The sequence below is a fragment of the Thermobia domestica genome, chromosome 16, assembly GCF_964235325.1.
Source record: "Thermobia domestica chromosome 16, izTheDome1.hap1.1, whole genome shotgun sequence".
Classification (NCBI taxonomy): Eukaryota; Metazoa; Arthropoda; class Insecta; order Zygentoma; family Lepismatidae; genus Thermobia; species Thermobia domestica.
The window spans coordinates 24438417-24452425 of record NC_137469.1 but is presented as its reverse complement, the minus strand read 5'-3'; the positions used below and the strand labels follow the sequence as shown (position 1 = coordinate 24452425).

The 14009-nt window shown below is 36.4% G+C and overlaps 1 protein-coding gene across 1 annotated transcript in view; it reads left to right on the top strand.

Annotated features, from left to right (window-relative positions):
• Positions 1-14009, top strand: part of LOC145672949 (inactive pancreatic lipase-related protein 1-like) — a 112804-nt gene that overhangs the window by 74722 nt on the left and 24073 nt on the right. The window contains exon 6 of the mRNA XM_081742199.1: positions 6633-6872. Coding sequence (XP_081598325.1) covers positions 6633-6872 — 240 coding nt within the window. The remainder of the gene's footprint in view (positions 1-6632; positions 6873-14009) is intronic.

Sequence of the window (14009 nt, the reverse complement as noted above, 5' to 3'; positions counted from 1 at the left end):
AGGTTATTTCATTGGAAGCTGAACAAGAGGGTTAAAACATAATATATTATTAGCAGGAAGGGTTATTTCATTGGAAATTGAACATGATGGTTAAAATGTAAGGTATCTTATTTTTAGTAGGAAAGGTTATTTCATTGGAAACTGAACAAGAGGGTTAAAACATAATATATTTTTAGTAGGAAGGGTTATTTCATTGGAAATTGAACATGATGGTTAAAATGTAAGGTATCTTATTTTTAGTAGGAAAGGTTATTTCATTGGAAACTGAACAAGAGGGTTAAAACATAATATATTATTAGTAGGAAGGGTTATTTCATTGGAAATTGAACATGATGGTTAAAATGTAAGGTATCTTATTTTTAGTAGGAAAGGTTATTTCATTGGAAACTGAACAAGAGGGTTAAAACATAATATATTTTTAGTAGGAAGGGTTATTTCATTGGAAATTGAACATGATGGTTAAAATGTAAGGTATCTTATTTTTAGTAGGAAAGGTTATTTCATTGGAAACTGAACAAGAGGGTTAAAACATAATATATTATTAGCAGGAAGGGTTATTTCATTGGAAATTGAACATGATGGTTAAAATGTAAGGTATCTTATTTTTAGTAGGAAAGGTTATTTCATTGGAAACTGAACAAGAGGGTTAAAACATAATATATTTTTAGTAGGAAGGGTTATTTCATTGGAAATTGAACATGATGGTTAAAATGTAAGGTATCTTATTTTTAGTAGGAAAGGTTATTTCATTGGAAACTGAACAAGAGGGTTAAAACATAATATATTTTTAGTAGGAAGGGTTATTTCATTGGAAATTGAACATGATGGTTAAAATGTAAGGTATCTTATTTTTAGTAGGAAAGGTTATTTCATTGGAAACTGAACAAGAGGGTTAAAACATAATATATTTTTAGTAGGAAGGGTTATTTCATTGGAAATTGAACATGATGGTTAAAATGTAAGGTATCTTATTTTTAGTAGGAAAGGTTATTTCATTGGAAACTGAACAAGAGGGTTAAAACATAATATATTATTAGTAGGAAGGGTTATTTCATTGGAAATTGAACATGATGGTTAAAATGAGGCGTATAGTTTCTAAATCCGCCATCTCCTTCATAAACGGTTTCGAGAAAAACAGGAAAAACTGATAACTCAGAGATTATGTGAGATAAAATTTTCTGTTTAGAAATACTTTACTGCTTTCTGGACATTCATTATAACTATCAAATGACAAAAATCTCTCTCATCTCATTTCTCGGTTATTGCAGAAAGCAGTTTGGAGATGGCGGATTTTGAAAACAACTTTTGGAGATGGAGGACTTTGAATCAAACGTACCTAAGTAATTTTTGGGGTTTATTTGCTTCCAAGTCATTACTATTATAATTTCTGATAACTATTTCAGAACAGAGCAGTAGATGGAGATAAACTGAATCTAAACGACGATATTAACTTGTTGGGTGACATTATAATGTGCACAAACAAGGAAAAAAGAAATGAAGCTATAATCATAGTACGTTAGCTACATTTACAGGTCAAGTTCCGAAGTTCCCAGCCCGTTTAGAAATATCGTCTCCTAACATAACATAAGCTTACTTAACCTCACCTCACTAACCTAATCTAACCCATTGGGACCTAACCTAACCTAACATAGCCTGACATAACAGGATGGGAACTTCGGAATAAATGCCACCTTTACCAACAAGAAAAGGATTGAAAGTGATCTTTACACTGTTTTCCGATATAGTTCTCATCAGAATCATGTTCGAAACACTGGCATTCAGCCTAATCCTCATCTACACTTTCTTCTGTTGAAGCAGTCAGTCTCTTTTCAGCATCAACATAAATGGCTAAGTTTGAATTAGCACGCCAATTCTCCCCGAAGTGTTTCGTTAGGAGTTGAACAACATCTTGCAACTTTTTTTTTCATTAACGTCGGTCTTCAATTCATAGCATAGAATAGAATAGAATCGATATGATGGGGTTTACAAACACACTGCTGAGTGTAGATGGCGGCTTTTGAAGAAACCCTGAACTTTAAAGCAGTAACATAGCCTGACATAACAGGATGGGAACTTCGGAATAAATGCCACCTTTACCAACAAGAAAAGGATTGAAAGTGATCTTTACACTGTTTTCAGATATAGTTCTCATCAGAATCATGTTCGAAACACTGACATTCAGCCTAATCCTCATCTACACTTTCTTCTGTTGAAGCAGTCAGTCTCTTTTCAGCATCAACATAAATGGTTAAGTTTGAATTAGCACGCCAATTCTCCCCGAAGTGTTTCGTTAGGAGTTGAACAACATCTTGCAACTTTTTTTTTTCATTAACGTCGGTCTTCAATTCATAGCATAGAATAGAATAGAATCGATATGATGGGGTTTACAAACACACTGCTGAGTGTAGATGGCGGCTTTTGAAGAAACCCTGAACTTTAAAGCAGTAATTGAGGGTGGAGGTGGCGACATTTAAAACAACTCTTTTCACCATCATGTAGGGCATGGAAAGGAATACCAGTAAATGTACTTACCTCATTTTTTTTGAAAATTGGAGATGGCGGATTTAGAAACTATACGCCTCAAATGTAAGGTATCTTATTTTTAGTAGGAAAGGTTATTTCATTGGAAACTGAACAAGAGGGTTAAAACATAATATATTTTTAGTAGGAAGGGTTATTTCATTGGAAATTGAACATGATGGTTAAAATGTAAGGTATCTTATTTTTAGTGGGAAAGGTTATTTCATTGGGAATTGAACATAAGGATTAAAATGTAAAGTATCTTATTTTTAGTAGGAAAGTTTTTTTTTTTTTCGTTGGAAATCGAACATGAGATCATATTCATATTAGGAGATACAAATTATCTAGCTAAAACAGACCGAATTAATTAATTATTTTAACTTGTTAAATTTAACCTTTTGGTTGAATGGAGCTTAGCGGGTCTTTTGAAAATCGAGACTGCATAAACTAAATTCCTAGCGCAGCAGCACTTAGGGGACAAGGGCCAGAGCCTACGGATCGTGGCACTCATGCCTTTGGAATGATGTGTGGTCACCACCACATCGTTTCTTCTCCCCGTCAATACTGGTTTCTTAGGTCGGAGTCCGCTTCTTTCTCTCAAATAGCTCCTGCATTGTCCTCACGCCGCTAAACGGATGCCACAAGGCCAGCACTAGCTGTAAGTATAAACAGACACCCATCTTTTCTCTGCTCAGATGCTGTTGACTCTCTGTTGACCATTGTTTGGCTTTGCTGATCTTACGAGAAGTGCCTTACAAGACTGTATTTCAAATGGGATCTGAGTGAAGTATCCCGCACCAGTAATCGAATCGGATACCAGCACACGAGCTACCCACTCGGCCTCGAAGCAGCACTTCCAATTTAACCCGTAAAAGCTAGTGGAATATCCCTCTTCGTTAGGAATTGAACTTGTAAACAAGAGCACCAATGACGGACATGCTAATTTTTTAGTTAATTAGAAACTTTCTTTATTTATTGGAGAAAGCTTTAGCAGAAGTAATTAATGCACTGCTGGTTCTCATTCTAAGTCCGCTTCCACACACATGAATTTTGTTTGTAAACTGGATGTGAATAAAAAACCGCACATGTCTACGCCCGCACAGCTTTGTAACAAGTTTGTTGTGTATGTGGCATTCAATATTATGCAAATAAATGTTGACCTGAATAACAACGGGAAAAACTTGGAGTAATTTCTTACTAGAGTCACTAGTGTCGCCAATGAGATGAGAAATGTATGGATAAAAGAAGTGCATTTTCAAAACTGAGTCGGCACGAGAAACGTCGTACTTTTGCTATCGTTTTCCAGACGAGATCGAGAAATTTCTCGAGTGACGCCTCGTCTCTAATAGGCGTAACAGGACTTTTCTACACCTAAAAGCTGAGTCATTTCTTTTATTAAAGTGACTCCCCAATTTTCCTCACAACGCTGGGTAGACGCCGAAAATTGGAAAGTGCCGGCCGGGAATCGAATCAAGGACCACGCGGATGTGAGTTCATCGTTCTAACCACTGAACTTCGATTATCTATATTATTCTTTGGATTCCTCTTAATGTTTCAATAACGCACTTTTCTTCATAACATACCGCCTTTTGAGCATCCGTGATCTCACTACATAATTAACCAGTTGAGAATGCTCCAAGAGCATTGCCAGAACGAAGAATGGAGAGACGGAGCGGGAAGGATATGAGATTGCTCTTACATGTAAAACTAAATCTTTGTACTCACACCTTCTCCTTTTCGCAAAAATTCGCAAAATGTAATATCTCTATTACTTACGGTTCCGGAGATAAGGCTCCTTAAATCTCCCAAAATTGGAACTTTTTGGCCAATATCTGAGGAACGGTGGCCAGTTAGCCAGTGACCACTGGTCACTATTTAGTACCAAAATGTTCACCATTCTCTTAGATATCCATCAATACCAATATCATCTCTCTATGACTTTCATGGTTCCTGAGACATGGCTCCTTAAATCTTCCGAAATTCGAACTTTTTGGCCAATATCTGAGGAACGATGGCCAGTTAGCCAGTGACCACTGGTTACTATTTGGTACCAGCATGTTCACCATCCTCTTAGATATCCATCAATACCTATATCATCTCTCTATGACTTTTACGGTTCCTGAGATATGGCTCCTTAAATCTCCCGAAATTCGAACTTTTTAGTCAATATCTGAGGAACGATGGCCAGTTAGCCAGTGACCACTGGTTACTATTTAGTACCAACATGTTCACCATCCTCTTAGATATCCATCAATACCTATATCATCTCTCTATGACTTTCATGGTTCCTGAGACATGGCTCCTTAAATCTTCCGAAATTCGAACTTTTTGGCCAATATCTGAGGAACGATGGCCAGTTAGCCAGTGACCACTGGTTACTATTTGGTACCAGCATGTTCACCATCCTCTTAGATATCCATCAATACCTATATCATCTCTCTATGACTTTTACGGTTCCTGAGATATGGCTCCTTAAATCTCCCGAAATTCGAACTTTTTAGTCAATATCTGAGGAACGATGGCCAGTTAGCCAGTGACCACTGGTTACTATTTAGTACCAACATGTTCACCATCCTCTTAGATATCCATCAATACCTATATCATCTCTCTATGACTTTCATGGTTCCTGAGACATGGCTCCTTAAATCTTCCGAAATTCGAACTTTTTGGCCAATATCTGAGGAACGATGGCCAGTTAGCCAATGGCCACCGGTTTCTATTTGATACTAAAATCTTCACCACCCTGTTAGATATTGACCAACACCAACATGATCTCTCTATGACTTACGGTTCCCGAGATATGGCTCCTTAAATCTCCCAAAATCGGAGCTGTTTTTTTCCAATGTCTCGAGTACTGTAAGTCATAGAGAGATGATGATGGTGTTAATCAATATCTAACAGGATATTAAACATTTTAATACCGATATTAACTGACGGATACTGGCCAAACCAGTGGCCAGTTGGACAGTAACCACCCGTTACTATTTGGTATCAAAATGTTCGCCATCTTCTTAGATATTTGATCAACACCTATACTATCTTCCTATAACTTACGGTCTCCGACATATGGCTCCTTAAATCTCCCGAAATCGGTCATTTTTGGCCAATATCTCGGGAATGGTAAGAGTGACGCGAAAAATTCCATCAGTTCGTCAGATAGTTTTTGATGCTATATCGAATGGAGGGCTCAAAATCGAAAAAAAAAAAATGAAAATAACAGACAGACAAACAGACACACAGACATAGAGAATTTAGGAACGAACCGTTGAAAATGGTACAAAAATGATATCACTACATAATTAAAAATGGTACAAAAATGATATCACTACAAAATTAAAAATGGTACAAAAATGATATCACTACATAATTAAAAATGGTACAAAAATATCACTACATAATTAAAAATGGTACAAAAATGATATCACTACATAATTAAAAATGGTACAAAAATGATATCACTACATAATTAAAAATGGTACAAAAATGATATCACTACATAATTAAAAATGGTACAAAAATGATATCACTACATAATTAAAAATGGTACAAAAATGATATCACTACATAATTAAAAATGGTACAAAAATGATATCACTACATAATTAAAAATGGTACAAAAATGATATCACTACATAATTAAAAATGGTACAAAAATGATATCACTACATAATTAAAAATGGTACAAAAATGATATCACTACATAATTAAAAATGGTACAAAAATGATATCACTACATAATTAAAAATGGTACAAAAATGATATCACTACATAATTAAAAATGGTACAAAAATGATATCACTACATAATTAAAAATGGTACAAAAATGATATCACTACATAATTAAAAATGGTACAAAAATGATATCACTACATAATTAAAAATGGTACAAAAATGATATCACTACATAATTAAAAATGGTACAAAAATGATATCACTACATAATTAAAAATGGTACAAAAATATAGGTTACTTTTAAAGACCGTACCAAAATAGCTTTGATGATAGTGTAAACCTGCAAACATAGTACGTATGATCCTCTGATGTTATACCCAACTCTATAATTCAACTGATTACATTTATGTATTTTTATGCCTTTTTCTTTTAAATTACAGATCGCATGGTCAATTCTTATTGTAGTCACACGCAAGCGTGGGATTTGTATTTGGAAGCGTTGACTGGAAAGTGTAAGTTTGTTGCTTTCCCATGTCCCGGCTTGACAAACTTCGACAAAGATTTTGTTCATGGAGATTGCTTCTCGTGCGAAAATGATACATGTGGAATCATTGCCAGTGAGGAGAAGCCAGGAAACGGTTCATTATATTTAACTACAAGAACCGGTAAATCATTGTGTGGTAAGTACTATGATTTGATGTCGTAATACTTTATTATACTTACAGTATGTTGGAGAATTTGCTCAAAATTATGTTTATGCAATTTTGCTTTTATTTGTTGATTATACATTAAAATAGCATGTATATAAAAAAAAGTAGCTAAATTTGTTTAACATTGATGAGTCACTGAACTTCCAACTTCCAAGGATGTAACAAGGCAATGAACTGTCCTCGACTGCGATTTTTCTATTCTCACTTTTAGTTATATAGCACATTGTTCAAATAATAACAATAATATTACTACTTTAACAATGACATCATCATCATCTTACAGACAAATTAGTTTCAGAAAAGCATTGCACTTTAAAATAAAAATTTTGTGTCGTGAATGACTTTTTTTTTTTTCATCTATACAAATAAAAATGAAAGTGAGTATGTTTGTGATTTAATAACTCTGAAACCAACCGACCGATCTCGATCATATTTTCAACATAGATGAGTTTCGAGTCTGGTATGCTTTTATTATTACTGTATTATTATTTCACTTTGACGGTGCAACCTAGGGAAGGAGAGGGATATAAATGATTGAAAATGCCCGATATTAGTGTCAAATCCACAGTTTTCGGGGTCGCTGAAATGAACAGTGAAACTTCTGATGCTGTTCAAATTCAGTCCCCAATAGCAAGGGCGCCAATGTTGTGGTTTGCAAGGGGGGTGGGCAAGTATAAGCGACGTTTCAAAATAATATAGTTTCAAATTTTGCTGTAACTAATGTAAAAATTCAATTGGGTTTTCGATATTTCCAATAGGGATGCGCATGAGACAAGATTTGTGGCTGTCTCGTCCCGAAAATGTGCTGTAAAAGTGATGTCTCGACTCGAAAAATGTATATTTTTCTATTGGAAGAGCCGTGTCTCGACTCGAATTTTGTCAGGAAAATCCTGTCTCGACTCGTCTCGTGCGCATCCCTAATTTCCAAGTACAATTTCCTCTAGGAGGGGCGAGTGCTCCACCTTGCCCCCCTTATGGCCGCCCTTGCCCATTAGTATTCCTAAGAGGGAATGGTAACATATAAAAATAATTCGAAATGACCGATATTAGTGTCGAATCCATAGTTTCTGGGGTTCCTATGTTGATTAATAACAGTTTTGGTGACCTTTATGTCCAAAATGAAACGTACGCGTAGAGCGGGTATTCTCCTAGTATGAAATAAAAGAGAATCCATGCCACGTCCAAAAGTGACATTACGGATCACGGTGATTTAGTGGTAAAGCGCTCGTCTCTGGTGCGCGGAGTCCCTGGTTCAATTCCCGCTTGCGACAAGTGAATCTTATGGTGGGCAAACATTATGTGCATGGATTGTATCAGAATTTTCCTATTTCCTCCCAGATTCTTCATTCCATCCCTTCATTCATTCCCATTTTCACCGTTTCCTTTAGTCTCGGTACATAATTCATATAAATAAACTAATAAATAAATTAATATAACTAATGGTGCTATGTATTATGGAAGCGAGCGAAAAATTTATATCTAAACAGAAGAAGCCGTATAAAAAGAATGTGATTGGATAACTGATCAACGCCAAGGCCACACTGTTTAAATTAGAAACTTGAAAGTTTTACAGGTCACAAGATTTATGAGTTGAGTTGATTTTGAGTTAAACGTCCCTTTTCAGCAGCGAGGCTATATGAGACGTGACCTACTGATTAACGTGGAATCTGAACCACATGAGCTCCCGCCGGGAATCGAACCCGGGTATCCCGCTCCAAAGGCGCATACGCTAACCGCTTAGTCACAGAGGAGCTCTCACAAGATTTATGATCTAAGGCTAAAGAAGGAAATGAAGTTAATAATTGTTATAATACAATCTCCATATCACGAAACTCCTTAAGGGGGCAGACTACTGAATATTTTTGGAAAACTAATAATTTTTCTTTTGCCCGTTTTTCGTAAGTGGAAAGAGGTAATAAAATGTAACTTACCACAGTAATAGATAATGCTATTTTACACCCGAAAATACGGATCGAAAGAATTTTCAGTGTTGCCATCCATAGAAATAACAGTGTGACCAGAATTTGAATTACTCAAAAATCTAGGTAAAGACAGCGACTAGAAAAATAAACTCAACGGTAATTGATGACTTATCATGCTGTCTATCCTTCTTGTTTACTACTTTTTAAATAATATTTCTATTTATTTTATAAACCTTACATAAATTCTTACAAAATAAATAAGTCATTACAAAATAAATAGAAACATTATTTAAAAAGTAGTAAACAAGAAGGATAGACAGCATGATAAGTCATCAATTACCGTTGAATTCATTTTTCTAGTCGCTGCCTTTACCTAGATTTTTGAGTAATTCAAATTCTGGTCACACTGTAATTTCTATGGATGGCAACACTGAAAATTCTTCCGATTTGTATTTTCAGGTGTAGAATAACATTATCTATTATTGTGGTAAGTTACATTTTATTACCTCTTTCCATTTACGAGAAACGGGCAAAAGAAAAATTATTAGTTTTTCAAAAATATTTAGTAGTCTGCAGCCTTAAGGAAAGAGACATTAAATTTTGTATTTGGACTTTTCGTTTAAAACAACTGAACCCATGTTTTAAGTGCTTTTAATATTTGACCTAGAAAAGAAGAGGAAGGGGATTGAAACTCGAATTGGAAGGTGTTAAATGCATCGCAATTATTACTACGTACTATACTGTAAGATGAACATATCTCTGAATTTCTTGAAGTAACACAAGCAATCAACGGCGACGACTTTCCAAAATTTATGTCGGTGCATATCAATGCCGGGTCGTATTAGTCTATCTGTTTTCAGGGAAGTCTCGATGTTTGATTAATTTATTTTGGATCACTGTCATTAAGGCCTGTGCTGTGATAAAGTAAAATATACCGGTAATATAAGAATAAGTTTGGGCTGCCCTCGCTCTGTCGGTAACACGGTTAACTTAAACGCAAGAAAAACGGATTCAAATCTGGGTCCAAACGAAAAATCTTGGTTTGTGGGTGCAGGAGTACCAGAGCACCCAGGTAGTCGGCGTGCATGGAAGCAATTTGCCATTTGGACTTCGGATTTTAAATAATACGCGTAGAGCACTTGTTTCAGCATTTTTTTGATTATGTGACCTAGAAGAGGGGAAAAATGGGATTGATTGAGGCTGTCTTGTCTTGAAATGGTGTCGTTAGAGTCATGCCTTGTCTCATGTTCTTTTTCTCTTCTTCTTCTTCTTTGTCTCCGCCTTTCCCATTTAAATAGGGTCGGCGTTCCCTTCTTTAACTCTTATCCTCCACTCTCCTCTACCCTGGGCGGCCCCTATATTCCACTCCCTGTAACTCAAATTATTTTGTAGTTTGTCCTTTCATCTCAATTTGGATCTTCCCCTCTTCCTTTCATCTGGTACCAAGGACGCCGATTTCTCTGTAAATTTGGGGGGCCCATTCAGATGCAAAAGGCATGAGGAATTTAAGACAAATTACATTCAAATTATGCCAAATATTGCATATTCTTAAATACAATAAGGGGGCCCGGACTCCCTAGGCCCCAGGATCGGCGCCCTTGCCTGGTACTTCTAACTTTCTAATACTCTCTCTCACATGGTCTTTGTTTCTTTGTTCTACATGTTCAAGCCATCTCAACCTCCAGTCTTGAAAACTTTTTAGTCAAGGGTACCACCTTAACAATACCTCTTAACCGTTTCTTCTGGTCTCCTACCTCTGTAAGTGACCATGCTACTATCTTACCATTCTCATCTCTGCCACTTCCATCTTCTTTTCCTGGCCATTATGGTTGCTCACATTTCACTACTGTACACTCAGTGACAAAAGTTCTTTCCGTTTGGTAAAATTTATTTTTTTGAATAACGGTGGTATGACTAGAGCGTACAACGGTAATATGGCTGGAATATACATTCTTTTGTAATTTTCTGAAAACTGTACTCAAATTTTGTCCTTATATTCTGAAGTTATTTACGAAACTAATTTCATCAAACGGAAATAACTCTTGTGGCTGACTGTACATGATAACTGGTCTTACTACCGTTTTATATATACACGGCCTTTTAACCAACAACTTACTTTTTGACTTGTCTCGTGTCTCGTCAAGAAACTTCTGTCTCGTCTGCTCTCGTCTTGTGAACAACCATATCTTACACATGGCAGGGGCGGATCCAGGACGGACTTCTGGGGGGGATCGGTGGGTTGTAATATTGCTACTTAGAGCCACTTTTAAGAGTCCTTATCACTGCGAAATTAAAATACCGCTAATTTTATAGTAATTCTGTGATATCTTCAAATAGACGTAATATAATCGAAATGTGGAACAAGAGCGCCCTAGATAATATTATTTTGCATGAGCTACCGTTATCACGAGTCACCTAATAGCTTTCCGTTTGCAGCCATGTAGAAACGCGAAAATAAATGCCGGGTTTCTAAGTGGCTGGAAATCGAAAGTAGATAAGTGAGTGGTGATAACGGTATCTCATGTAAAATAATATTGTCTAGGGAGGTCTTGTTCCACTTTTTGATTATCTTTTATCTATTTGAGGATATTACAGAATTACTATAAAATTAGTAGTATTTTAATTTCGCCGTGATGGGGCCTCTTAAGAGCTCCAAACTCTGGGATGGGTTTTATTTATATATAAAATAAGAAAGTTTACTCTTCTGGGGGTAGGGCGATTACCCCCCCCCCCGGTGGGGTGCTGACTGCCACGGGTGCTGACTGCCACAGCCAATTATTGGTGCTGATTGCCACGACTGGCGCTAATTGCCAATATCAAGGTGCTGACTGCCACGATGGCGTGCTGACTGCCACGAGCCTGAGAGAAAGTTGCTAGGCGTAACATTACCGGACGCCAAGAAGCATGAAAGAAACTAGATCCTTAGGATCGTGTTGTTCAGACCAACACCTAACAAAGGTAAACAGGTCTCTGTATGTACACTCATGTCCAAAATTATTGTCACACGATTATAAATATGTTGTTCTAGTAATAAAATTTGATAACGAATTCGCCCGGTATTTCTTATAATGTTAGTATGTGTATAATCAGCAAAGACATGTATGTGGTAAATTTCATGTCAAAAGAGCAGTAAATAAGAACAATAAAACGAAAATAAAATTTTCTTGTCCATTTAGTTACATTTTATTTTACTCATTATGATTTTCGTATTTATAATTCTTTTCCTATGAAATTTATCACAAATATAAATTTCCTGATTATACACATAATATAAGTTTTAAAAGTACTCTGCAAAATTATCAAATAATATTCTTACAAGAAGATAGTTATAGATATGCGACAATAATTTTGGACATGAGTGTACTTTTAGTTTTGTCAGGGAGCGGTGCGTACAAAATTGGTACGATTTATGTATTCTCACTTGAACTCCCTATGTCAGAATGAACTGTGTACAGCTGCGCAAATTGTTTCGAGCAGCTCTTGAAAGTTCTATCAAAAAAGCACTGCTGGCTGTACCTCACAAGGGAAGTTCAGGAAAAAGCACTCGCCTGCAGAGAAACTAAGCATGCCATTTGAAGTCCCAATTTATGCTGATTATAAGAAGCTAATAAAATTCCTGTACGGTTGAGAACGGTTCGAGATATTTAACTTGGAAGTTTATATGAGAAAATGAGGATATGCGCATTTATACGCGTTAAGTACAACATAATTAGTAACGAATATTGACATACGAATTGAAAGCTATCAGAAGTAACAGAAAAAAAGTGTTTCGCAATAACTAACGGGTTTGTTAGATACAATTGGTCATTACATTGTTCACAATAATCATAGGTTAGAGATGAAAATTGATCACTGTTGTTCTTCTGTTTTATGAATGAATGACGCAGGCCAAATACTCCCTTGCACCATGAACATTTTATATGTGCAATTGTGTTGCATCCGGCAAGAGAACAGTTCGCAGAACTAAAGCAAAAAGCAAATTCGACAAGTGATTCAAAAGTTATAGGCCTATAATTTGTTCGTAACCTGCCTTGCAGAACGCAAACTGAAACAATCCTATGCAGTGGCGTAGGGAAGGGGGGCGGAGGGGCCGTGCCTCCCCAAAGAGGTCCTACAATGTACTTTAGTACTTTGATGTTTGTAATTTTTTATATATTTTTATGTTTATAAATTTTTGGGTTTGTAATTTTTCTATATGTACCTATAACAGCACTTGCCCCCCCCCCCCCAAACACATCCTGGCTACGCTGCTGATCCTATGTATCGCGGTGATCGGAAGTGATTCGTATGGTCACGAACTTTATTTGATTGTTTCGTTGGTACATTATAACGTCCAGATGAAGAAGATTCATACTATGTACAAATCTCCTGCTATAATCTTTGATTGATCGGAATCAAAACACATCAAATGGTTGCACAAATCGTGTGCAATTCTTTGGTATCTTCTCAACCATTAGGTCTTTGCCATCCGTCATACAACTTGTAATGGACAATTTGTCTGTGAATGGACCCCAGTGATCAAGCAATAGCAATTTCAAACCATCAGGCTTCGCCATGGGTGAGAATACTTAACGTATTGAAACGTGCATCCACTCATTTTCTCATATAAATTTCCAAGCTGAATATCTCGAACAGTTCTCAACGTACAGGAGTTTTATTACCTGTTGTAATCAGCATGAATTGGTCCTTCAAATGACATACCTATTTCTCTGCAGGCGAGTGCTTCTCCCAAACTTCCCTTGTCAGCTGGCTTCAGACCATCATATCCATTAAATAATACAATAAAACAATTAATATAAACAATGAAATGTGCAAATTGTACATATAACAGAAAAGACAATCCCTTTATAAACATCCAAGTGTATGTCGTTCCACTTAGTGAGCAACTTTGTAACTTACAGGATGCCACATAGATTTGCTGTGATGATTACTAAATTAATCCCTACTAAATTAATTAATAATCATAAATTTAGTATGAGGGATTAATTCCTCTCTTTCCAAATACACTTCCTCCCAGGCTCGTGGCAGTCAGCACGCCATCGTGGCAGTCAGCACCTTCATATCTGCAATCAGCGACAGTCGTGGCAGTCAGCACCAATAATTGGCTGTGGCAGTCAGCACCCGTGGCAGTCAGCACCTATCCCCCCCCCCATGGATCCACTCCTGACACACGGATAAGAACACG